Source organism: Plasmodium sp. gorilla clade G2, assembly GCF_900097015.1.
Source record: "Plasmodium sp. gorilla clade G2 genome assembly, chromosome: 14".
Lineage (NCBI taxonomy): Eukaryota > Apicomplexa > Aconoidasida > Haemosporida > Plasmodiidae > Plasmodium > Plasmodium adleri (nom. inval.).
Genome location: NC_041706.1, coordinates 2,795,039 through 2,821,489, shown reverse-complemented (window position 1 = coordinate 2,821,489; position 26,451 = coordinate 2,795,039). Strand labels below are relative to the sequence as shown.

Sequence of the window (26,451 nt, the reverse complement as noted above, 5' to 3'; positions counted from 1 at the left end):
AATAAATCAAGATTGAAATAATAATATATATATAAATATATATATATATTAAAATGCTTAATTATAATTTCAATCTTTAAGAAAAAGAAAAAGAAAAAGAAATTGAATTATATTAAACACAATATAAAATAAAATTATAAGAATATTAAAACGAATTACAGAACATAATAATAATAAAATCTATGTAGTTAAAAAGGTCAAATAAAATAATATATATATATATATATATATATATAAAAAAAAACAACACTGTGTTAATTATTAAATCTATCAAATAAAAAATATAATGAATTGGATGTATATATATATTTAATTGGTATAAAAATATTTTTTTTTTTTAAATATTAATGAGAATAGGAAAATAATAAATGATCAAATATAAAAAAATAAAACGTTTTAATTTTTTTTTTTTTTTTTTTTTTTTTTTTTTTTTTTTTTTTTTTTTTAAATATTATATGAAATAATGTTCTATATAATTAAACATATATATATATATATATATATATATATATATATATATCATGTGTTTCTCACACGTTGTTTTCTTCAAATATTCATTTAATTAAATAAATAAATATATATATATATATATATGTCTGATGATAAGCAAACGTGAATTATAAAAAATATATTATTTAATTAGACCTTTTTTTTAATCCTTTAAATTCCAGTTTATTCGTTCCAAAAGTTTATTAATTCGAATTCCTTTTCCGGGTGTCTGCACAAAAAAAATATAAAAAAATAAATAAATAAATATATATATATATATATATATATATATATATATATATATTTATGTATTATATATTTGTGTTTGTTTTGGTTTACCTTTTAAAATTTTCAAGATGGAGTTGATTAAAATCGTAAGGATTGTTGATTGCTGAAAAGAATTTATTATCTTGATTGTTATAATATTGACCTCTGACATATATGTTATTAATTTGAAGATGTAATAATAATTCATAGAAATAACAATTATTTGGTAATTTTATATATTTTATTTTTAAATAATCATGATAACATTCTGATAGAATATTTTTCAAAGCAGCTTTATGTACATATTTAAATTTGTTAATTTTATTTTTCATATCTAAAATTTTTAAATCATATGATTTCAAGAAATTATTATATTCTATTAGTTTATAAATTAATTTCAAATCTTGTGTTTCATTTGTTTTTTCTTTAAAAGCAGAAAAATAATTTTCGAACATACTTATTAATTTTTCTTTTCCTATGAATATATATGGAAAGTATAAAATAGGTGTTTCTTTAAAATTCTTTTGTTTTTCTTGAATCTTTTGTATTTTATTATTATTATTATTATTATTATTAATATTATTTTCTTGATCTATAATATTTGTATTAGATATATTAATTGGGTGTTTTTTTTTTGTGTGTGTATTGGATTTAGCACTACTGTATTTATTATTTTTATTGAGAATAATATTTAAATTTTTATAATATTTATTAAAATCATGATAATATTTGTTAAAATCATCGTAATATATATTCAAGTCATCATAATATTTACTACATAGAGTATAACATATATTGAAATCATCATTATATTTTTTTTTCTTTCTTAAAATATTTTTCTTTGGCATATCTTTGAGTTTTGTTCTTTGTTTATTAATAAATGTTATATCGTTATAATAAAAAGATAATGCATGCTCTAAAACAGATAGACTAAAAACAGAGGCCATATCATTTGAAGTATTATATCCACCTTCTAAAACACTAATAATTGGAAAGTTTAATTTATTTTGTAATGATAATACTAATTGAGTTAAATAAAAATATGTGGATGCATTTTTTTTTATAAATCCATTATTTACATAATCAAGTTTATGTCCATCAAAACCAGCAGATAAGAATAATAAGTTTGGTTTAAAATTATAAAGATGTATTAATATATTATCATGAAATAATTTAAGAAATTCAGCTGGACCAATATTTCTTTTTAATGTAACATTAATTATATAAGGATCTAATTCAACTGCATCATATCCAGTTCCTGGATAAAAAAATCCATCATATGCATGTATAGAACTAAAAAATGTAGTTTTTCTATCATCTTTATCTTTCCATGCTTTCCAAGAATATATATCTATATATTCATTTATTCTCATTTTTTTTAATCCTATATTTCTAATAATCTGTTCAGTACCATTTCCATGATGTACATCAAAATCTATAATAGCTATACGATCAAATCCTTTATAGCAATATTTTGCATAAGCTAAACCAATAGCTACATTATTTAATATACAAAATCCTTGGCTACCTGCTGCAACATCTTCATCTGTTAAATTAAATTGTGCAGCACCAAAGGTTCCTAGGTGATGACCAGGTGGTCGAACAACACAAAATATTTTCTTTCTACTATTAGGATTAAAAGTGAGGTTATTATTATTTTTTTTGCATGTTTTACATTTATTACATTTTTTACAATTTTTGCAATTTTTGCATTTTTTCAATTTTTTCAATTTTTTGCATTTCTCACAATTTTTGCATTTTTTGCAATTTCTATATTTTTTACATTCTTTACAATTCTTTAATTTTTCATATTCATAATTCAAAATTTTCTTTTGGTCATATACAAAATCTACAGCATTTAAAACAACCCCACTAGCATTAAGAGCACAATTAAAAGAATGTTTATTTACAAAGGTATCATTATCTATAGGCAATAATTTTTCTAATTTACCTGTCTTTGAGTTTTTATTTTTTAATTGATCATCATTTACTCTTCTACTCATATTATTGCTTGATAATTCTTCTTTTATATTGAAGAAATTACCATGAGATGTTGATGTACTATTATTATGTTCATTATCAAATAATGTATTCTTACTCCTTTTTTCATCCATAAGAATATTATTATAATAAAGTAAATTGTTATTAAAATATATATTATTATTATAAAGTATATTATTATTATTTGATATAATGTTATTAGCTTCTGAATAAGCATCATCTGTAAATATATTCACTTTTATACCATTTTCTAAAAACACATATTTTTCATCTTCATAAATATATCTATCATCATAATAATTCTTATATTTGTTTTTATCTAAATGATTTTTCTTTTTTTTTACTGCATGTGAAACTATTGGTACATCCTGCATATTATCATCCATAGATGTACGAACTTTTTCTAAATATTTTTTTATATAAAGATCTCTATTTTTAATCAAATGTGTCTTATGCATATTATTTAAAATTTTATTTTCTACTTCATTCTTTTTATTTATTAAATAAAATGTTTCCAATACATCATTCATTAATATGGGACGATCTTTATTAACATGAACATCAATATCATCATCATCATTATCTGTAGTAAAGTTATAAAAATCATTATTATTATTATTATTATTATCTGTCAATAAATAATTTTTAAATTTCTTTTTTGCCTTTGTCAAAAAGTCATCAAAATATATATCATCATTATCATCATCACCATATGTGTTCTTAAAATTTCTTATTTTACTCAAGATAAATTTTAAATAAGAAATATCATGTACTCTCAATATATCATTTGCTGTTGCTTTTCTATCAATACATGTAACTTTAAATTTTGCAAATGTATTTATATTTAAAATACCATGCTTATTAGATATTAGTACATCTAATCTTGTAGAATTCTCTGGAATGGTGTTTCTCAATTTATTTCTTTCATATGGTTGATCACATGGTTCTGGAACGAATATATGTTTAAAGCATTCTTTTGAAAAAAATATTTCTATGCCATTCATTTTATTAATACGTTTCTTAATAATATTATTATAATTAAAATACTTATTTTCTTTCTTCTCTCTTGATTGACATAAAACTTCTAATGTATCATTCCCTTTTTCGACCTTATTTGAATGTACATAGTTAACATTACAACAAAAATTAGGTCTATTAAAAGATATATCGCATGCAGTATTCATATTTTCATTATTCTTGTTCATATTATTATCATCAATGTTGTTGCCACTTTCATTAATATCCTTAATTATAGAAGGTACACTCTTCAACGTATTCAAAAAATCCTCTGCATGAACATTTTCAATTTTCTCATAACTATTTACAAAAAAAGAATTACTTCTAGATGTGTCGCAAATTTTTTTATTTTTTTTTAAGGTACTACAAGGACCATTCTGAAAAAGATTATTATTCTGAAATTCGTTTCTTTTTTTTTCTTCATCTTCTGTAATAAGATCATTGGATTTATTATTACATATGATATTTTCATTTTTATCATAATTATTAGTTCCATATGAAGATATATTTTTTCTTTTCTTACTTTTATCTGAATATATCACTTTCTGATCCTGTACATATTTTGCAAATGAAGACCACTTAATAATCTTATCACAATGATAGAGAAAAGTATTTAAACAGTTATACATACAAGCTACTGAACATAAAAAGGAAAACAGTTCTTTCATTAATAAAATATATGAAAATACACAATTGTTGTAATTAAAAAGAATTTTTAAAAATTCGAAATTTCCTAATTCAATTATTTTAACCATTACACTTATATATAATTTTATTACATTATGAAGAAAATCTGCATTTATATTTTTAAAATAAAAAAATTTTCCATTTCTAATATATTTTTTATACATTTCATTTTTTTTATATTCTCCTCCTTTTTCATTATTTTGAACATTATTTTGTTCTTTCATTTTTTTAGCATCTACAAATAATGGTTGTCCTTCCTCACTTTCTGAATTAATTAAATACATCATATTATTTTCTTCATTTATATTATAATTCATATTTGAGTACAAACCGGAATTATTAACACTACTATAGTTAACTACACAATTATTATTATTATTATTATTATTATTATTATTATTTTTTTTGTTTTTTTTATTTATTTTTTTATTTTTTTTGTTTTTTTTTATATTTTTTTTTTCTTTTTTTTTTTGTTCTTTTGATATTTGACTGTTTTTCCAGTTTTCATATTTTTCCAATAAAACAAAAAATAAGCATTCGATTGTATTATGTAAGAGTAATAGAAAAATATACTGGTCACAGTTATATATAGTACAATGTAGAGGTAATTCATTCTTATGATTATATACAAATAGATCTACATTTAAATATAATAATACATATATAATATTAAGATTTCCTACTAAACAAGCTTTATGAATTAATGTATTTTTATTTTCATCTGCTTCATTAAAATTTATTACATTAACCCATAAATCATTAACATATGGTTCTTTTTCAAATTTATATTTACCTTGCTTCTCATCATTTTTATATATTCTTCTTATAATATTATTATCATCATATAAATCATATTCATTTATATTCATTTGAAAAAAACCATTCTGCATATGTGTTATGGTAGATCTAGCAAAGGTATCATACATTTCTTTGAGTTCATCATTGAATAAAGTTTTTTTCTCATTTATAGAATTATATATATTTTTTTCTTCTTTTTCATTTTCATTCATATTAGTATTTTCCTTTGAATATTTATTATTAATTTCTTTCTTAAAAAACTTTCTCAATGTATTTTCATCTTCTACATCTGATAAAATATCTTCACTTAAATCGCTAGATACACTACTACTACTATCTGAGTGATCCATATAGTTGTCTTGATTTGTTCTCACATTTTTAAAACCAATCTTATCAAAAAAACAACTATCATTATTATTATTATTATTAAAATATTCATTATATGCATTCTTCCTTCTGGTATTATTCCTCTTCTTTTTATTTACAATTTGAAACTCTTCTCTATTAAATATTTTGTTGCGATTAGAAAAATAATCATTAATATATATAGTAGGAATATTAATATGTTCAAAGAAAGGTGTCATAAAATATTTTCTTTTGCAATAAAAGGATATGTTATTTTTATTTTTTTTTTTTTTTTTTGTACTCTTTTTTTTATTTAAAAGATTTGATAGGTTATCTCCATTTCCTTCTTCATTCTTAATGCATAAATATTGTTGTGTAGGGCAAAGACTTTCTTCTTCATTTTGTATTCCCTTATTCTTGTTGCATATCTTCTTATGATCTTCAATCGATTTATATTCTTCTACATCTTTATTTTCGATTGTGTCTTTCTGTTCATTCTTATTTTTATTTGTGTTCTTCCAATTATGATATGTGATGAAGAAATTTTTAGAAAAAGGAAATGTTGGTAAAGAAAAATAAAAGAGTATAAGTAATAATATACGAAATATTTTTTTGTGGTATTTTTTTATATATATTCTTGAAAAAAGAATACATATAAAATGATTTTTGGACATAATATCTTTAAAATATACATTTAATAATAATAAATCATTCAAATGATTATTTTTATGCAAATATTTATTTTTATTTTCTGTATCTGCTATATCCAATTCTCCATTCATAAACATATTAATATTATATATATCCATATAATTAATAATATCATTTGAATGTTTATCATGTTGTTCTTTTAATTTAATACCTTCCAATGTTTTATATTTAAATAATAAAACATGGAAGTTATTTCGTCTTTTTAATATATACTTATAAAAATTCTTATATAATCTTAAATCATTCGTTTTTAGAATTCTTATGTAATTATGTAAATATGGATAGAATAATAATAAAAATAAAATATATGATTTACAATTATATAAACATAATTCTACAGCTGTCTTATTTTCTATGTTTATATCATTCAATGTATCTCTATAATTACTTTTTAACATGTAACATATATAATATATCTTATTATTCAATATATTCATACATAATAAATTGTCTTTCTTCTTCTTTCTTATTTTATCTAATTCGTATTCATAACGAATATTTCTTTTATCCTTCTCGATATTCATTTTGGATACAAATTATATGCAAACATGTATAAATAAAGAGATACATAAATAAAGATATAATAAAATAAAGAGATAATAAAATAAAGAGATAATAAAATAAAGATATAATAAAATAAAGAGATAATAAAATAAAGAGATAATAAAATAAAGAGATAATAAAATAAAAAGATAATAAAATAAAAAGATAATAAAATAAAAAGATAATAAAATAAAAAGATAATAAAATAATGCAAACACACAAATATAAAGATAAATATAATATATTATATATATATATATATAAATATGTATTTGTTCTATTCAGAATGTATATGTGTCTATAAATGTTTAACACATATACCTTCCATAATACATCAAATATATAAATATATATATATAAATACAAATATACAATATACAATATACATCTATTATTTTTTATAATTTTTATATATATTTTATAATTTTTTTATATTTTTTATATATTTTATAATTTTTTTATATTTTTTATAATTTTTATAATTTTTATATATTTTTTATAATTTTTATAATTTTTATATATTTTGTAATTTTTTATTTTTTTTATATTTTTTATTTTAAAAGAACCACATATATATATAAAAGAACACTATTTCTATATAAAATATATAAATACGAACGTATCAAAAAGGAAAAAAAAAAAAAAAAACACAATATAAAATTTGAAATATATTATATGTATATATATATGTATGTATATATAATTACATAATATATGTATCCATATAATATAAGCATGTACTCTCAAAAAATATGTTCCCAAAAAATTTTATAACAGAGCTTATATAATAGTTCTCACATATAACAAATATCACTATGTATTATATATATATATAAATTTATATTTTTTTTTTTTTTTTATATAATAATTTTTTTTTTTTTTTTCTATATACTATATTCTATGGAATAAATATATATATATATAATATATATATATATATATATATATATATATAATATACATATATATATATAATATACATATATATATATATTTATAATTATATTGTAAATGCCCTTATATATTTTAATATTATATATAATATATAAAACATATATATATAAATAAATATATATATATATTAATATATATAAATATAATATATTTTTTATATATATTAAATATAACAAATAAGATGTATATAAAAATATTATTATTTTTATATTCAAAATAATATTATTTTAATATATATATATATTTTTTATTAATATTAATAAAAAAAATAAAATATCCTTAAACCAAGAGAAATATGTTTTTTTTATTATATCGAAAAAAGATATTTTCAAGTTTTTTCTTTTAAAAGTATAAAAATAATAAAATAATAAATAATAAAATAAAAAAATATTAAATTTAAAAATAAAAATAAAATATATTTTTATTTATTAAAAATATTATAATAATTTTATATTTAAATAAAAAGAAAATAAATATATTTTTTTTTTTTTATATATATTTATATATAAAAATAAAATAATATTTTATTTTTTTTTAATTAAAAAATATAAATTATATATTAAAATAAATATTTTTAAATATAAAAATATGACATAATATCTTTTATTTTTATAATTTTTATTATGTTTTTATTTATTTTTTGCATATTTTTTATGTTTTTAATATTTTCCTTTGTACTTATTTCTTTCTATTAATGTCATTTATATATATACATGCGCATCTATATTTTTGAATTCATCAAAGAAGTACATTAAATATCGTTTATTTGTGAGCATTTATAAGTTTATATATTTTTAGGAGTACACCAAAAAAAGAAAATAAGAAAAGAAAGAAAAGTTGATGAGTAAAGAGGTCAACATCATATTTACGTATTTTTTTTTTTATTTTATTTAAGCATTGAGGGACCTATATAATTATATGTATATATAATAAATAGGACATAAAAAATAAATACACATAATATGTATATATATATATATAAATATATAAATATGTATATATTTATATATTTTCCTTATTTCTTAAGATCTTAAAACATAATAGAAGCTTTATAATATATATATAAAAAAAATATATATATATATATCGAGGACATAAAAATATAAATATATATTTATTCTATATACATCTATATATTATTATTTTTTTGTAAATATGAGTTATTTTAATAAAAAGATAATGAATCGTATGAACCGAAATGAGGGGGAACCCTTTTTTCAAAATAATAACGATAATAATAATGATAATAATAATAATAATAATAATAATAATAATAATAATAATAATAATTTATATATAAATAAAAAAAATTATGATAATAATTATAATATAAATAATGTTAATATCCCTAACAACCCTTTTCAAAATAATGACTACTTAAATGTTGAAGGGATTAATAAAATAGATACAAATGTTATACATAATAATTTCATAAATAATAATAATAATAAAATTACCACTAATCCATTTGGAAATACAAAAAATATAAATGATAATAATACAATAAATAAAGACCCATTTTCAAACAGTTTTCATATGAACAATAAAAATAATATCAACGATAATATGATCAATAAAAAATATATAACAAATGATGATAATGAAGAAGAATTACCATTATTAGAAGAACTGGGAATTAATTTTGATCTCATATCTAAAAGAATGAAATCGGTTTTTTTATTTTATAAGTAACATAAAAAAAAAAAATATATATATATATATATATAATTTTTTATATAATCAATTATTAATTGTTTGTAATATATTCTACCTTAATATATATAATAGATCATGTTTATGATATTTATTCGAACAAGTTACATAAAAATTAAAATAAATAAATATATATATATGTTTATGTTTATGTTTATGTTTGGTGTATTCTCGTTTTCAGAATTGATCATACATTATTTGAGAACTCAGACTTGTCTGGACCTTTAATAATTGTTCTTTCTTTAGGATTTATTTTATTACTAGTATAAAAAGAATATATAAATATATAAATATATATATATGGACATATAAATATGGACATATAAATATAAACATATATATATAAACATATATATATATATATTAATTTATTTATTTATTTATTTAGGCTGGAAAAGCTTCTTTTAGTTATATTTATTTGATTGGTATTGTTAGTAGCTTAAGTATATATTTACTTCTTAATATGATGAGTCAGGTGAGAATAAATAAAACAAAATAAAAGATAAATCATATATATATTTTATGTACCTTTTATATATATATATATATATATATATATTTATATATTTATATATATTTTTTTATATTATAGAATTCAACTGTAGATTTATATAGAACCATTAGTATGCTTGGTTATGCTCTATTACCTTTAGTCATATTATCATTAATATCTATTATTATTAATTTAAGGTAAATAATTAAGGAAGTTACTTAAATAAAGAAAAATATAAATTCAAATCAAAAAAATAAAATAAAATAAAATAAAATAAAATAAAATAATTAAAATAATTGAGTAATAAAAAAATAATTAACTACTAAAAAGAAAATAATTAAATCAAAAAAATAAAAAAAATAATTAAATGATAAAATAAAAATAATTGAATGATAAAATAAAAATAATTAGATGATAAAATAAAAATAATTAGATGATAAAAAAAAAAAAATAATTAACTACTAAAAATAAAAATAATTAGATGATAAAAAAAAAAATAATTAACTACTAAAAATAAAAATAATTGGATGATAAAATAAAAATAATTAAATTTAATATTATATAATATAATATAATATTATATTATATTTTCCTTTTTTTTTGTAGATCTAAAAAAGGATATTGTATATCATTTTTTTGTATTTTATGGTCAGCTTTAACAGCTTCTCGATTTTTTGAAGTGGTAATAATATAATTATATTATATTATTTTATATGTCAAAATATATATATATATAATTGTATGAGAATATCTTATTTATATAATATACATAAATATATATATATATTTATTTATATATATATATATTTTTTTTTTATTTAGGCACTGCGCATGAACAGTCAAAGATACCTTGTGGCTTATCCTATATTTTTATTATATTCATGTTTTGCCTTAATTATAATTTTTTAGTGTTTATATTTTTTTAATGTTTTTAAATCCATTTTTTCTAATTTTTTCTGCATTTTATTTTCTTGTTGTTCAAGATGTTCATTTGTATCATCACAATAACCGAAGTAATGAATATTAACAATCTTTTCGAAGTTCCTTGCATCCTTTTTTCTTTTTGAATTAATTTGCTTTTTATCTTCATTCTCTTTAAATAGTAGTTCCTTCACACCCTTCAAATTTTTCGCTGCTCCGAAATATTTGTAGTTGTTACTTCCCCTCAATTCGCTAGCTGAAAAAAAAAAAAAAAAAAAAAAAAAAAATATACACACATATAAATAAATATATTTATATATATATATAATATATATGTATAAGCATATCTGAGGGTATATGTTATATGTCCATTCATATAAATATTATAATAAATAAATTTTATGAAAAATCATTTATTTATTAAATATTCCAAATATATATAAATATATATATATATATATATATTTTATACTTACAGTGTGCACTTATTAAAAGGTTAGACTCCCTGGAGTAATCCTTTCCTCCCAACTAAAAAAAAAAAATAAAGAATAAATAAAACATTATAAACACACAATATAAATAAATGAATACATATATATATATATATATATATATATATATATTTATATATTTATATATTTATTATATTTTTATATACCTGGACTATTCTTGCTTCCCATTTGTTCTTTATAAAAATGAGTTTGTTTATCTGGTCATTCAATTCTCTAATATGTTGATCACTCAAACTGTGATTTTGGATTTCCTTTATCTTCTTACACATCTCTTTGATTATATATATTCGACTATAAATATCGTGTAACGATCAAATAATTAAGAAATTAAAAAATATAGACATATATATATATATATATATATATATATATGATAATTAAAAAGACAAAAAATTATGAAATAGCACAATAAAACTGAGCACATAAACACATAACAATTATATGTATATATTTATATATATATATATATATTTATATATATGTATATTTTTTTTTTTTTTTTTTTTACTATTTAAGGGCGTCGTCCAAATTTTCAACCTCATCAATATTTTTGGGTATTTTAAAAAATTCTCTTTTGTCAGGTATTTCTTTTGCCTTAATCCATTGATTCAACATAGACTTTCCTTTTTCTACATTTCTCGCCATTCTTTTTAATACTTATCAAAATAAAATAAAATAAAAATGATAATATATATATCTTGCGCTCTACTAGACTAACAATTATATATATATATATATATATATATATATTTATTTAAATATAAATTATAATTGTAATACTATGAAAAATATCTTATAAATATGTCATAAATAAATACATGTATTTTTATTATAAAAAAAAAGGAATAAGAATTAAAACGTAATGATATAAATATTTTGTAGAAATTTTTTCATATTTATAAAATATATATATATATATTATCACATTTGATTTAATATGTCAATATAATTTTTTTTATTTTTTTTATTTTTTTTATTTTTTTTTATTTTTATATATTAATTATAATAAAAATATTAAGGAAATTATAAATACATAATATAATACATATAAATTAAATAATATATATATAATATAATATATATGTATATTTTATGATGTATTTACATATATTTTAAATCCATCTATCTATATAATATATAAATAAATGTATATACATATATATATATAATATACATATATATATATAATATACATATATATAATATAATATAATATATATATTAATTAACAGTGTATTAATGAATAGTATATAAATTTTTATTTAGCTCATATATTATATATACAAATAATGGATAAGGATATTTTTAATACATATAAAATTATTGAGTTTCAAGCTAACCAAAAAAATATATTTCAAATTTGGAAGGAATATGTAAAAGAAGAACTGTTGTTAATGCACTCAAAAGAAAATAATACATGTAATAATAAAATAAATAATATATATAATATATATAATAATACATATAATAATACATATAATTATGTATATTATAAAAAAAATGAAACATATAATCATATAAAATCAATAAGAAATTTTTATAAATATGCTGACGAATGGAAAGAACTACCAATCTCATTAGATTGTAGTGAAGAGTGTTGTAGCAATAATGATCTTATAAAAAAAAAAAAAGATAGACATAAAAAAAATATTAAACACCTAGATGATAAAGAAAAAAAAAGTGATTCACAATCAGATAGTGAAAAATTAAAACAAGATGAAAATAAAGAAATTATAAACTACCAATATGATACAAGTAAGTCATCAAAAATATTTAATAATGATCATCAAAGTATAAAAAATAATAAACTTATTGATGATATTAAAATAAATAATAAAGTATTATCTTATGAAAATTATTTAGATATATATGAAAAATATATTGAATGTTTAAATAAAAATATTGAAAAAAACTTAAAAGAAAATGAAACATGTATTGTTACATATAATAATTTTATAAATAGACATATTAATATTATATATAAAGAAAATATTAATTTTTTAAAATATTTTTATTCATGTTTAAATATTATAAAAGAAAATAAAATTATTATACCTAAAGGTTTTTATCTATATGAATTAATATATCCACAAACTATTCATTCATTTCCTATAATTAATAAATTTAATTATTATTTTGTCAAATTATTTATAAATAATAAATGGTATTTAATATTTATAAATTTATATCTACCTTATAATAAAAAAAATGATCATATATTGTCATGTTATTCAACTTTTACACAAGAAATATGGACACATATATTAATTAAAGCATTATATAAATGTTTTCATCTTTTCCATTTTAAAAATTATCACCTACATATAATTGAAATGTTAACAGGTCTTAAATTTATTAAATCATCCTTTAATATTAATAAAATCATAAGTAATTATAAAAATAATTATATTCAATGTGTCCTTTTAAATCAACATGAAAAAGAAAAGTCAACTAATAATAATAAAAAGAATAATAATAATAATAATAATAATAATAATAATAATAATAAAAAGAATAATAATAATAATAGAAATGTCAATAAAATAACAGACAATAATAATAAACAATATATTTACAACCAATCAAATAATTCCTTATCTATAAAAAATAATCCATTCTTTTATTTTTTAATATGCTCTTTTCAAGATAAACAATTTATAAGCGTAAAATGTTCTGACATAAAACCTTACAACTACATACAAATGTCTAACCATACAATTAATCAAAAAAAAGAAAAAGAAAAAAATCTACTCAAGGGATATAAATATATAAACACAAAAGGAAATATTCAAATTTCTAACGCTGAATTAGTACCACTTTTTAAAAATACAACTGATATAGATTCATCTGAAAAATATATTAAACCATCATCCATATCAACAAATGATCATGATATTAAAATGATATATAACGATAACGAACTAACACATAAAAAATACAATATTATAATAAATGAAAATACACAACATGTTATTCAATCTATTAAAGATATATTATGCAACGAACTAAATAAAGTTCAAAAAATAAAAAATAATGATGACTCAGATAAAAGTAATACTAAAAATATTCATCTCAAAAAAGATAATAAAAAGGTAAACAAAAATTATATACATATGTATATATATATATATATATATATATATATATGTGTATAATATTAAATATCATGTGACTTAAAAAGTAATGTAGTCTTAAATTATAATTAACATAATAAAAATTATATTATTTAATTTTTAATCATTAATATATATATATATATATATATATATATATATATTTATATATATTAAACATACTTATCAGAATAATAAAGATATTTATAAATGGTTTAAAGACAACGAAATTGAAAAAATCCTAGAACTAATAAACCTTAATTATTCATCAGAATACCAAATAAAAATAGACCCATCATTAAAAAATAAGAAAATCGTCTCTTATCTCAATAAAAACAAATTTGAATTAATATCATTAAATGAATATATCAAAAATAGATTGAAACCTTTTAAAGCACTACATAAAAGTAACAGCGTTAAAAATATTATACCCAAATCTTATCAACATATATATATAGACAAAAAAAAAGGAAAAAATAATCAAACCAAAAATGATAATATGGATAATAATCATATTTTATCTGATCCTAATATGTCAGTACTACCAAATGATTGTCCATATGTTATATTAATTTGTTACATATCAATCAAAGAAGAACAAACAGAAAATAACAAAAAAAAAGAAACAAATTTTAACATACAAAATGATGATATAAAATGTGAAAAAGATAATGTCAACTTAAATAAATTTTTGGATTTTTTTATTTACTTTTTTCCTCATCAAATGTGTAAATATAATAATTATAAAGATATATATAATTTTGATCAAGAAGGAAAAAATTCTGAACAAGTCAGAAAAAAGAAGAACAAGAGGAAGAAAGAAAAAAAAAAAAAAAAAAAAACAGCTAGCCAAATATTTGAAGCAAGAAAAAAAAAAAAACAAAAGGAGCAAGAAATATTATTTTTAAATGATATGTATGATTCCAATTTGTTTTTTAAAAAAATAGGTGAGAGGGATCATAATGAGGATATTATTCCTTTTATACCATGTGCTAACTTTTTACAACAAGTATTAAATAATAATAATTATAAAAATTATTTTTTTTTTAATAAAATAGTGAAAAGGAAAATACGTCTTGAAAAAAATAAGGAACACTTTTTTATTTTGTATACAAAAAGACCTGAATATAATGATTTTTACATTGAATGGATAAATGAAAAGAAAAAAAATCTTGAGAGGTTTTATATGATAAGTAGTTCATTTATAACAATTGAGGAATATTTTGAGAAATATATGAAAATGTCTATGTCGTTTTTACAAAAAAAAGAGATTTCTTTAAAAAAAGAAATGTTGAATAATAAAGTTTTATTAAAATTTGTGGTCACCATAAATATGAATGATAAAAAAGAAGAGAATGATGAACATGGACAGGATATAAATGTAAATATAAATCATACTACTTACATAGAAAGAATAAATCATGATATATCACAACATCTATGTGATTTTAATGAATTAATTAATTTCCATATTTATCTTATAATAAAAATTAATAATTTTAATATAGTTCCATATTTAAATTTATATATGTGTAGAATAAAGAATGATGATATATTATATATTCAAAATAATATAGAAGAAGAAAATAAAATAATAAAAAATAAAAAAATAAAAAGTAAAAAAATAAAAATAAATACATCTAAAAAAAATAATTCAATATACGATTGTGAGGAATATTTTAATATTGTAGGTACATTTCATAAATATTCATTAGATGAATTAATTTATAAAATATATATCCCTTTTGATCAAATAAATAAACATCATAAATATCTTTTCTTATTAGTAACAAAAAAGTTAATATGGAAATATAATGTAAATTTTAATATTTATATAAATGTAGCATATCCTAAAGAGGATCATAATATATGCTATAACAATTATGATAATTCAAAAAAAAATAGAAAAAAAGAAATAGTCACAGATATTTTTGAGATACCATCTTGTTGTTCAAATAATACATTTACACATACATTTACAGTATCACAAAAAGATATATGTAAAAATATTATGAACACAGATGATAGTAATAGGAGTAATTTTATGAATACGAATACATCACATGTTGATAATAAAAATATAATAAATATGTCAGATGTACAAAGATTAAATTCGTATGATCAGAAGAATAAGAATATTCATGATAATTTATGTTGTAAGAATATAATTCAAATTGTTAAAAAGATAATTCTAAAAAATAAAAATGAATACACATATGGTAGTATATTCATACAATTAAAAAATTATCATCTATATGAATATATAGAAACAAAAATTATAAAAATAGAAAAATCAAAAAAAAAAATTATGACATGTAATAATTTTGATATGGATTTTATCTTAACAAATTATAAAAGAAAGGTTATATTATCAAAGAAAAAAAAAAAGAATATATTTTTTAAACATGTATTATTAAATACAAATGATACATATATTATTGTTATAAAGGTAAAAATTAAAAATAATCATAATGAACCTAAATTAGATTTAAAGTTAATAGATAATGATACATATAAATCTACATGTGATAGTAAAGATATTGATTTAAATAAATCATTATTAGATAATGATACATATAAATCTACATGTGATAGTAAAGATATGCATTTAAATAAATCATTATTAGATAATGATAAAAAAAATAATAATGATGAAACAAATTACAAATATAAAAAAGAAACACATTCAAATAATATTATAATTAACCTTGACATATTATTAAATTTTATTGATAATGTTCATTTGAAAGATGATACTACAATATATGAAGATATCAATAGAGAAATAAATAAATATAAAGAACATAAAAAAATAGATATAGAACAATTAAAATTTTGTTTCAGTCAAAATATAATTCGAAATATTTTTGATTTTAAAAATGATATGTTATTATATTTTAAAAGAAATTATGAAAATATATGTATGCATATAATAAAAAATTTATGTGATTTTAATAATTATAATAAAGATAATAATCAAACGGAATATATAAAAATACTAAATGATAATAAAAAAAATGACAATAATAATAAATTATATATTAAAAAAATAAATGACAAGGATAAAAATATAAAAATTGATCATATCATTGGACAGAATATAAAAAAAAGCATAATAAATAATATCAATGATAATAATATAGGATCCTTTAATCAAATTAATAATTTATATTTGAATCAAAATGTATTTCATTATATGACATCAAATATTTTAAAATATGATGAAGAATCCTTGCGTTATATATTTTATAAATTTTTTGAAAATAATATTAAAGAAATACATATCAATAAATTTATAGATATATGTAAAAATATAGAAAACTTAGAAAATATTAAAAATTGTTCTTTTTTAATAAAAATAGAACAAAAAATTGAAAAGAATAATATTTTTTTAGCACCTATAGATGAACATAATATTTATAATAAGTATGATATAAAAGAAAAAATAATGTATAATGACAACCATATTATCAATCAAGATAATGATAAATTATTTAAAGATATCTTCACATATGGAAAGAAAATACAACATATTATTAATGATATAATAAATTTTTATAAAATAAAAAATAAAGATTTCAATTTATTAAAATGCAAAATGGATGCTGAATTACAATTAAATGAAAAATGTATTGGCAATTTTGATTTCTCCCTTAATAATAATATAAATAATAATATAAATAATAATACAGAAATTTTTATAAAGAATAAAAATATGAAACAAATAAAATATATTATTTATTATAATTATAAGCAAAAAGAAATACATATAGAAAACAAAAAAAAAAAAAAAAAATTTTATAAAAGTTCAAATTATTATATAAAAGAAAGATATAACCAATGGTACAAAAAAATTATTATTAATAAAACCATAAATAATATAAATGATCTAATAAATATTACAAATAATCTAGATAATTATTTGGATTTGTATTCATTAAAAGAGATGAACAAAAATATTATAAAAAATATAAAAGAGAGGAAAATATTCCTTTCAAATTTTAAAACTAATATTCACCAAAAAAAATTAAAAAAATTTCAACATAAAGAATTTAATAATTTATATAGAAAAGCATTACAATTAAATCTACATATTTATAATAAAGAATATATAAAAATTATCAAAAATTATATTGATATTTTTAATTTATTAAATCAAATAAAACTGTTATTTAAAAATGTGGAATGGAAAAAAAAAAAATATACAAATAATTTTCAAGATATTCAAATTAATGATATTCTAACAGATCATAATATATTCATACATCTATATAATAAATGTATATATTTAATTACAAAGATAAATGACATACAATTAAATTATAATTATCAAAATATTTATAAAGACTCTACACAATTATATCATATTATAATCAATCAGGAGTTACAACAAAACAAAGATCTAATAAATAAAAATAAAAATAAAAATTTATCAAAATAATGTATAATATAAATATATAAATATATATATATATATATATATATATATATATATATATATATATATATAACATATTTTTTCTCTTTTGCTATTATATTATAATGTATTTTTTTTATGTCAATTATAAATTGTATAATATAATAAATGTTAAAATATATCGACATACTTAAAAATTAAACACCATATTAAATAATATATATATATATATATATATATATATATATATATATATATATACTATTTGGTTATATAATAAAAGTATGAAAATCACAATATAATTATAACACATATGTTAAAAAAAAAAATAAAATAAAACACTAAAATGTTATTTTAATCTCATAATTCATATTTTTCATATTTTTCATATTTTTCATATTTTTCATATTTCTTATATTTTTTTTTTTTTTTTTTTTTTTTTTTTATGTTTCTCAAAATTTAACAATAATTTGGGGTTGCTTTATATTTTTATTTTTTATGGTATCTACCTTCTGCATTTTCTGACCCTTTTGAATATCATTATATAACGAATAATCTATATTCTCAACAGAATCATATTGATACATTTGTAATGATTTATTTTTACAAGGATATATAATAGTATTTATAATATCAGAAAAAAAATACTTGCCCATAAATACTTTTCTGTTTCTTTTTTTCTTTTTCATTATATTATTATCACATATATCATCATTTTCATCATCATATAGATTATTGTCTATTTGTTCATCATCATTATATATAATTCTTATACTTGATCTATCTTTTGGATGTGCCTCTTCATTTTTTTCAAATTTATTATATATCTTCCTCATATCATCATCTTTATTCTTACATTCCACTTTTTTTTTAAATGCCTCATTTTTATGTTCCTCTTCTAATATATTATATACACAATCATTCTCTTCATATATCTGATCATTAGGATCTAGAGTCTTTCCATAAAAAGAATTTCTATCTACATTTATATTAGGTCTATAATATGATTGAGTATTATATAAATTGTTATGCTCATACATGTAATATGGACACCTCTGATATTCTGGAATATTATAATTCATTTTATTATATTCTAAAGGATCATATTTATATATTTTATTTTTTCTATTCTCATATGAAATAGGGAAGTTATAAAAATTTTCAAACTTATTCATTTGTTTCTTTTTTTTTTTTTTTTTTTAATTTATTTTATGCAAAATGTTAATCTATATGTATTATATCTATATATATTTATACCCTTGAATGTCAAACATTTAAAAAAAAAAAAAAAAAAAAAAAAAAAATAAATAAAAAATAACATACTATAAAATATTATCATCTTAACAAAAATAAAAACAATTGAAAATATAAAAATGTAAATATTTTCTCACTTGATATTATAAATATATAAAATATATATATATATATATATATATATATTCATATATTTTTCCACTGTACATACAACAAGACACACATAAATATATACATATATATATATTTCTTATGTGTGAAAAAAAAAACTTTATGACTTTTTAATTCTACAAATAAGCTCACATTTAGGATATAATTTTGATGTATCCAAAATATTCAACAAATTATTTCTCATTTTGAATCCATTCATATTTTTATTATCTCTATAAATCATTGATTTATTTTTTTTTAAAATGCCCTTTTTATTCTTAATACTAGTCGTATGATTTAAACTTTCAGTTTTCATTTCCTCCTTTGTTTTATCAGATAATTTACTTTCATATATTTTTTTTTGAACTGATTTTTTTTCATCATCAACATTATTATTAACCTTGTTATCTTTTCCTTTAATAGATGTAGGATAATTAAAATAATTATTTTTTACAACCCATCTATATATTCTATTTCCATAATTCTTATAAGCATCAATCTGTTTCTCCGTTTTCATAGGACAAGTAAACATATCATTGTTCTTCTTACATGTCTTCATATCAAAAATATTTTGTAATTTAATATGTATTTTGTTTTTCTCTTGTATCTTTTTTTTATTTTGCATATCATCCGTTACACAAATATTCTCTTCCTTCTTTTTTATTCTATTATATATAGAATATATTTTATTATCACATGATTTTTCTTTTAATTTCATGATTTTATTGTCATTCATCTTAACTTCTCTCTTCTTATTTATACACTTATTATTATATAACCTATCAACCGATTTATTACCATATAAAACATGCCCATTACAAAGAATAGACGATTTATCCCTTTTTTCTTTCAATTCGTTTTTTTTATTGCCATCTTTTATTAACATATAATTTGTATATTCATCCTTATCGTTGTGAAAAAATTTACTACACCTATCATCAACATTTTTTAAATCATCACAATGATTATCTCTAAAAGAAAATGTTATACTTTCCTTTTTAGATTCTAATTTTTTCTGTGATTCTACAAAATTTCTTTGAAAATATAAATCGGACTGATCAAAATGGTATATTCTATCTTTATTTATAAGACTTGAAAATGTTGTGTCGGCACACATATCTGCATCGTTATGATATAAAAAACTGCTCACATTATTATAATTCTTCTTATTATTATTATTACTTTTATTATTATATTTCTTTTTATATTTATCACAATTTTTTACATATCCATTATCCTTACAATCATTATATGTTACTTTTATTTTATCATTAATACTTTGTGATATCTTTATTTTATTTTGATCTACCTTATTTTCCATACATCCAATCACAACATCATCCTTCAAATTTGATAATAATTTTATTCCTTCTTCTATATTCTCTTTTTTCTTCATAGTCATTTTATTTATGTAATCATCTTCTTCATATGTACATGTCTTATCTCCCAAATTTTCTACAATTTCATCAACTGTATTATTTTCAATTGTTACATTCTTACTTTCATTTTTCTCATCTGACATACATTCTTTATAAAATATTTTACTTCTGTTCATAATTTCATTAGATGATATATCTTTCTTACCAATATTTATTTTATAATTACATTCATCTCCCTCTACAGTGTCATTATTCTTTTCTTTTTCAAAATTTTTATGATATAATATATTTTCTTCTTCCCTACATTTTACTTTGTCTTTGTGATGCTCCCCATAACGTTTCTTTTGACCATCATATATACTAATATGAATATTTTTGTTATTATTATTAATGTTATTATAAATATCTTGATTTTTAATGTTATTATAAATATCTTGATTTTTAATGTTATTATAAATATCTTTATTTTTAATGTTATTATAAATATCTTTATTTTTAATGTTATTATAAATATCTTTATTTTTAATGTCATTATAAATATCCTTATTTTTTATATCATCATAAAGTTTCTTTTTCTTTTCATCAACACCTTGAGTTATACCCATATTATCTAACTCATCATTATTATCACTAACATTTTTGTAATCTTTTTTATTTTTTATTTTTGTATCTTTCAAATATATAGAATCATTCTCTTCATCTGAATTATAACTATTAATATCACTAATGGGTATATCCATATCTTCATTTTTGTTCTCATAAATTAATAAATTATTCAATGTATTATATATTTGAGAATTATGTTTATTTTTTATATTCTTATATGACATTTCTATATCCCCCTCCTCTGGATTATTTTCATTTATTTGGATTTCCTTAGAGGAGGGACTTATTAGTTTAAATATTTTTCATCATCCCTTTTTTTATTTATATATACCATATGTGATGGTTCATTTATCTTTTTCTCACCATATATATGAGAATATATCTTCTCATTATTATTATTATTTATATAATTATTACAATCATTAATTTTACTCTTATCATTATTAATATATGTATCAATACTATTTGTATGATTCTTCTTATTATTTTTATTACTACCTTGTATTGTATTTCCATCAGATATACTCAACGGATTTACATACGTAGCACATGATAGAAAGGTACTTGATTTATCAACATTATTATGAAAATTACCTTTATTTTCAATATTATTATGACAATTACCTTTAATTTCAATATTATTATGACAATTACCTTTAATTCCAATATTATTATCATCACTCATTTTCTTATTTTCCTCATTTAAGATATCTAATAACTCTTTCTTTTGTATATTTAATAAGTTATCATTAGATATTTTTATTAATTCATTCACTTGAGAGTTATTTCTTCTATCTATATCATATCCTTCTATTTTTAGATTTTTATATATCTCAACTGTATTATTCATATTATAATTTACCTTATCATTAATATCATCACCTCTATACTCCTTAAATGAATTACCTTTATAGATATCATTTAGATTCTGATTTCTTTCTGAATGTATATATGATGGACTAGCCTGAACACCAACACGGTTTTCACAATTAAAGTACTTGACAGAATTATTTTTATTATTATTATTATTATTATTTCTGATATATATTCCCCCCAACTTTTTTTCTTCAATCAAACCATTCTTCTCCATTGCAACATCATCATTCATCTTATTTGTCATGTTTTTATATGAACTATCCAAACAAACCATATTTCCAATTATATCATTTTTTTTCATATTACTATATAAATCTCTTGTGTTTAAATCCAAATCCTTCATAGAATATTTTTCTATATTACCAAAAGAACTATTCACATTATTAAAATTCTTGTAGCCATCTAAAGATTTTGTCCATGGAATCATGTTGCATATATTTTTATCATATACCTCTCCTCCTTCTTTTACGTTTATCCTATTTACATTTATATTAGATATAGGATTATGATCTAATATGATAGGCTCAGATATTAGTGATAATCCATTCGATTTAACAGTATTTATTTGGCTATACATATTTGTATTTTTAATTTGACTTGATACATCTCCTTTTAATGCATTTACATCAGGTGTTATATAAGATATCTGATTTGAATTATGACAACTAATAATATCTCCAATTGATAATTGTGAATGTATTATTGATGTTAAAGGTTGTTTTGAAGTACTTATATATGATGGTGATACTCCTGAGGAATATATTTGAGGTGCTACTTGTACTTTCCATTTGGGATTATCATCAAATAATTGATAATATCCTTTCTGTCTTAATCCCATATTTTGACTATCAAATATATTACTATTATTAATACCTCTAGATATATATACTTGATTTTTATTAGGGTTAATATTATTGGTGTTGTAAATATTTGTAGCATATTTATCCTTATACATATTACATAAAGACATACCTTCTACAATTTTGACGTCTGCTCTATCTTTTAAAGATCCAGAAGAATTATCTACTATATATGCATTTCTAGATTTATCTATTTCAATTTTTGTTTCTACATCTTTATTTGCATCCATTTGATTACATTCATATATTGTTGGTTTATTTAACTCTTTTGTATTATAATTTTTTATAATGTTTGATAAATTGGTATCATTAGTAAAATCCTTTTGTATCTCCTTTGATGTTTTTATAGGGAAATATTTACCATTTAATGAATTTTTATATTTATCCAATTTTAAATTTGAATTATTTTTTATCTTTTTCTTACTACCTTTTTTTTTTCTACTTTTGCTTATATTATTATCATTTATATATTCATTTGATAAGGGCAATTCCACATTTTCAACAACATTTGTAATATAGTTATGTTCTTCCATTTGTTTATTCAACTTTTTTTTCGATTTCTTTTTTTTCTTATCTGATGTATCTCCACAGTTTATTTTAATAGAACCTTTCTCATTCTTTAATACGTAAGTTTCGTCATTTTTTCCTTTTAAATCATTATTTGTATGATTATTATTTTTTTTTTTACTAGTTGACATAAGATGAACTTGATTTAAATATGTTTTCCCCTCTACTCCATTATCATAAAGTTTATAATTCTTTTGTATATTTTTCTGATGTTCCATATTTTGATTATTATAAATTTTATTTACAGGTTTATCATTATGATCACTTTTTTTAAACATACATTTTATTTTATTATTATTATTATTATGTTGGAGAGACATATATTTTTTTATATTATTTTTTTTTAAATTTTCAACTACCTTATCATTTTCATGAAAAGAAGGAAATTTATTGTTATACCAATTTTTAATATATTCCTCATTGTTAATTTCTTCCTTTTTCTCATTTTTAGAATCCATTTGTTTATCATCAAAAAAATCTGAATAATCATATGTATCTTCACCATCTATACTTTCTTTAAAGTTATCTAAATTCTTTTGTTCTTTATTAATCCCATCAGTTTGAATAGTGCTTTCATCATAATTACTATTTGTATAAGTATCATTATATGATTTATATAATTCTGTTGAAAGGTCAGGAAAATCGTTTTCATCTTTAGAATTACCAAATGTGGGCACTTTTTTAACATCTATATGAGGGTATTCTTTAAATGATAAATCAATATTATTATTATTATTATTATTATCATTACTAATAACATATTTCTTTTTCATCTTCTTCTCCTTCATCTTAATATTATTATTATTGTTGATTATTTTGATGTTGTTTCCTTTTTCGTCAATTTTTTCATTATTCGATAATTTACTAAACATTTTAGTGACATTAGGCTTGGAATATATAGGATGTTTTGATTTTACTATTGAACATATTGTAGGTAATTCATAATGATTTTTATAATCCTTTCCCCACAATAAAGGGTTAGACTTATGGAGCGTTCCATATGACATACTACATATTCCATATTCTGAATTTATATTATGAGGTACATATTTTGCGTTTATATTAGAACCTGGTAAATGTAAAAGTGATCCATTCTCTTCAAATTTTTTATTTCTAAAATCTAATGGATTAAGACTCAAAGGATCAAATTCTTCACTCTTTGACTTTTTTGTAATGTATGTTAAATTATTTGTTTGTTTCTTCTTTTCCTTATATTTATTTTTACTTTTATTTTGATTTTTATTTTTTCTTTGTTTTTCTTTTTGTAAATAATTTTTATAATATGCTTTATTAGCTTCAGAATATACTTCCACCACATTTTTTATTTCTTTTTCAGACAAGGGATTTATTTCTGTAGCATTTCGAACAACGGTTCCTCTATTCTTCGGTATCCTCCGAAGTGGAACTAATGGTTTTATAATTTCGCTTTGCGTTCTCATTGAAAACAACAAACATAAAAAAAAATATATATATATATAAATATATTTTTATATTACAAATAATTTTAAATAAAGACAATAATGAGCATAAAATAAAATAAAAATATATTAATTTATGAGTAAGACCAATATTATTTCTCAATACAAAAAAGGATAAATATTACAACTATAAACAAAATATATATAGAATAAAAATATATGTGTTATTTGAAAATATAACAATGTTTTTTTTTTTTATAAAATTTGTCATATATATGTATATATATATATATATTTACATTTTAATACAAAGAAATAATATTTAACAAAACGAATTCTTATTGATAATTAAAAAAAAAT

The 26,451-nt window shown here is 18.1% G+C and overlaps 7 protein-coding genes across 7 annotated transcripts; 2 read left to right on the top strand and 5 right to left on the bottom strand.

Moving 5' to 3' along the window:
• Window positions 1-672: 672 nt before the first annotated feature.
• PADL01_1472100 (histone deacetylase, putative) lies at window positions 673-6,839 on the bottom strand (the record flags this gene model as incomplete). Its single annotated transcript, XM_028685032.1, has 2 exons — window positions 673-718; window positions 829-6,839. 2 exons carry the CDS (start codon window positions 6,837-6,839, stop codon window positions 673-675), a joined length of 6,057 nt encoding a protein of 2,018 aa, XP_028541051.1.
• A 2,128-nt stretch (window positions 6,840-8,967) lies between these two features.
• PADL01_1472000 (Yip1 protein, putative) lies at window positions 8,968-10,927 on the top strand (the record flags this gene model as incomplete). The annotated part of the gene is made up of 6 exons (XM_028685031.1): window positions 8,968-9,500; window positions 9,707-9,788; window positions 9,914-10,000; window positions 10,118-10,215; window positions 10,625-10,700; window positions 10,841-10,927. 6 exons carry the CDS (start codon window positions 8,968-8,970, stop codon window positions 10,925-10,927), a joined length of 963 nt encoding a protein of 320 aa, XP_028541050.1.
• PADL01_1471900 (pre-mRNA-splicing factor ISY1, putative) lies at window positions 10,924-12,096 on the bottom strand (the record flags this gene model as incomplete). The annotated part of the gene is made up of 4 exons (XM_028685030.1): window positions 10,924-11,195; window positions 11,416-11,467; window positions 11,598-11,742; window positions 11,960-12,096. 4 exons carry the CDS (start codon window positions 12,094-12,096, stop codon window positions 10,924-10,926), a joined length of 606 nt encoding a protein of 201 aa, XP_028541049.1.
• Window positions 12,097-12,740: 644 nt separating this feature from the next.
• Window positions 12,741-19,005, top strand: PADL01_1471800 (conserved Plasmodium protein, unknown function; the record flags this gene model as incomplete). The annotated part of the gene is made up of 2 exons (XM_028685029.1): window positions 12,741-14,543; window positions 14,755-19,005. The coding sequence occupies 2 exons, from the start codon at window positions 12,741-12,743 to the stop codon at window positions 19,003-19,005; spliced, it is 6,054 nt and encodes a 2,017-aa protein (XP_028541048.1).
• Window positions 19,006-19,433: 428 nt separating this feature from the next.
• On the bottom strand, window positions 19,434-20,156 carry PADL01_1471700 (conserved Plasmodium protein, unknown function; the record flags this gene model as incomplete). Its single annotated transcript, XM_028685028.1, has 1 exon — window positions 19,434-20,156. One exon carries the CDS (start codon window positions 20,154-20,156, stop codon window positions 19,434-19,436), a length of 723 nt encoding a protein of 240 aa, XP_028541047.1.
• Window positions 20,157-20,506: 350 nt separating this feature from the next.
• On the bottom strand, window positions 20,507-22,594 carry PADL01_1471600 (conserved Plasmodium protein, unknown function; the record flags this gene model as incomplete). Its single annotated transcript, XM_028685027.1, has 1 exon — window positions 20,507-22,594. One exon carries the CDS (start codon window positions 22,592-22,594, stop codon window positions 20,507-20,509), a length of 2,088 nt encoding a protein of 695 aa, XP_028541046.1.
• Window positions 22,595-22,656: 62 nt separating this feature from the next.
• Window positions 22,657-26,112, bottom strand: PADL01_1471500 (conserved Plasmodium protein, unknown function; the record flags this gene model as incomplete). The annotated part of the gene is made up of 1 exon (XM_028685026.1): window positions 22,657-26,112. The coding sequence occupies one exon, from the start codon at window positions 26,110-26,112 to the stop codon at window positions 22,657-22,659; it is 3,456 nt and encodes a 1,151-aa protein (XP_028541045.1).
• Window positions 26,113-26,451: the final 339 nt, after the last annotated feature.